This window comes from Nerophis lumbriciformis, linkage group LG32, assembly GCF_033978685.3.
Source record: "Nerophis lumbriciformis linkage group LG32, RoL_Nlum_v2.1, whole genome shotgun sequence".
NCBI classification, from domain to species: Eukaryota; Metazoa; Chordata; class Actinopteri; order Syngnathiformes; family Syngnathidae; genus Nerophis; species Nerophis lumbriciformis.
This window is the reverse complement of record NC_084579.2, coordinates 2041646-2043901: the sequence shown is the minus strand read 5'-3', so window position 1 is coordinate 2043901 and position 2256 is coordinate 2041646. Positions and strand designations below refer to the sequence as shown.

Sequence of the window (2256 nt, the reverse complement as noted above, 5' to 3'; positions counted from 1 at the left end):
TCTAAATAAAATAAATGAACACATGATTATATAAATAATGTAATATATAAATAAAATAAACGAACACATAAAATGAATAAACATACCACAAATTAATAAATACATAAATAAAATATGAATGAATGCATAAAGTGAAATACATGAATATAAAAATAAAATACATACAATGAATAAAAACATAAACAAAATACACAAACAAATATATAAATAACAATGAATACATGAATATACAAATAATTTAATAAATATATAAATATAATAAACGAATACATGACAATAAATGAAACAAATGAATAAATACACATTAATATATAAATCAAATAAATGAATACATAAATTAATTAATGCATAAATAGTGAAATACAGAAATAAATTAACAATACGTTACATAAATAAAATTTTATTTAATCAAATATTCCATAATAATAATAATAATAGGTGTGTTTTCTGCCATTGGACAATGTGGTCCAAACAGTCAAGCGGTGTCAGAGCCTTTGTGCTGGTCCTCAGGTTTGATCTTCAATGCGCGTCGTCTTCCAGCGAGCCGTTTTATTGGCTCTAATGAAGCGGGTGAAGGGCTGACCTTTGACCTCCGCTGATGTGTGGCAATAAGCCCCAAACAGTCTTCCACGTGGTGGTCGTGCGTCGCTTTCATCCTGCTGGCACCATCCAGGCGTCTGATTGGCCGTCACGCCGCCAAGCAGACCCCCGCCGTCTTGGCACGCGTGTTGGAAGTCACTTCCTGTCAGTCATGGTGACAAAAGGCTGCCGGGAGTGGCTGACCTTTGACCCCACTTGAAACGTCCTCCGAGTGGGCCGCCGACCAGGGCGAGGCGGTTACCGCGGCAACCCCATCATTTCCTGTCCTCCACGCCTCTAATCCACTTTTGATGAAGTGTGTCCTTTCAGGTCTGGCCGACCTCCCGCCGGCGCTTTGTCCGCCCGCCACTTTAAAGGCGTGGCCTCCCAGGGACGGGCGACACTCGGACATGTCGCCCAGGAGAAGCCTCTTCGCTTCCTTCGCCGCGCCCGATCAGCACCACCCGCAGCTGTGGCCGGGCCCACGGGTGGAGGTGCCGGGCGCCGCCCTGGAGCTTGCCCGTAGGCGGCGGCGACTGGCGGCCAACGCCCGGGAGAGGAAGAGGATGCTGGGTCTGAACGTGGCGTTCGAGCGCCTGAGGAGCGTGGTCCCCCAGATGGAGAGCCACAGAAAACTCTCCAAGTCGGAGACGCTTCAGATGGCGCAGATTTACATCGCCACCCTCAGTCAGCTGCTGCGGCCGGCGGAGGAGGACCTGGCGTGCCAGGCGGGGGAGACGCGGGACGGAGAGGAAGACTCGCCTCAGGAAGAAGGAGCGAGACCCGAGCCGCTTGGACCACTTGTGTGAGGACCAAAGACTTTGCTGCTTCCTCATTTAAACTTTGGTGCTTCCAGCTTTTCTAATTTTACTTTTTAAGTCCATAAAGGTCAGTTTTGAAGGGGTGAGGTTTCAGCGAGCGTGTGGCACACTCACTAGCTGTATTGACGCTGCAGGAAAACATGACATTCTTATTCATCCCAGCTCTACATTTTCAAAAATGGATTTGTCCAGGGTGGACCCCGCTTACCGCCCGAATGCAGCTGAGATAGGCTCCAGCGCCCCCACAACCCCAAAAGGGACAAGCGGTAGAAAATGGATGGATGGATTTAAAATTAAAAAAAGTTTTATATATATATATTTTTTTTTAAATACATTTTCAGGCTCTAAATTCAATCTCATACCAATTTTAAATCTATTCGTGATTTTCAAGAATCATTAAAAAAAGTTTTGAAAAAAGAACTTTTTGTTGTTTTTTATGACATTTTCAAAGCTATCTAGAAACACCTGAATCATGCATTCTTATTTTAAACAGTCATTCTCAAAAATGTATTTAAAATCACATTTTTATAGAAAACTTTTATATATATATATATATATATACAAACCCCGTTTCCATATGAGTTGGGAAATGGTGTTAGATGTAAATATAAACGGAATACAATGATTTGCAAATCCTTTTCAAGCCATATTCAGTTGAATATGCTACAAACTCATAAACTTTATTTTTTTTTTTTGCAAATAATAATTAGCTTAGAATTTCATGGCTGCAACACGTGCCAAAGTAGTTGGGAAAGGGCATGTTCACCACTGTGTTACATGGCCTTTCCTTTTAACAACACTCAGTAAAGGTTTGGGAACTGAGGAGACACATTTTTGAAGCTTCTCAGGTGGAATT

At 42.3% G+C, this 2256-nt stretch overlaps 1 protein-coding gene across 1 annotated transcript; it reads left to right on the top strand.

The window, feature by feature from the left end:
- Nucleotides 1-989: 989 nt before the first annotated feature.
- On the top strand, nt 990-1439 carry atoh1c (atonal bHLH transcription factor 1c). The gene has a single exon (XM_061926685.2). The coding sequence runs from the start codon at nt 990-992 to the stop codon at nt 1386-1388; it is 399 nt and encodes a 132-aa protein (XP_061782669.1). The 3' UTR covers nt 1389-1439.
- The last annotated feature ends 817 nt before the right edge of the window (nt 1440-2256 follow it).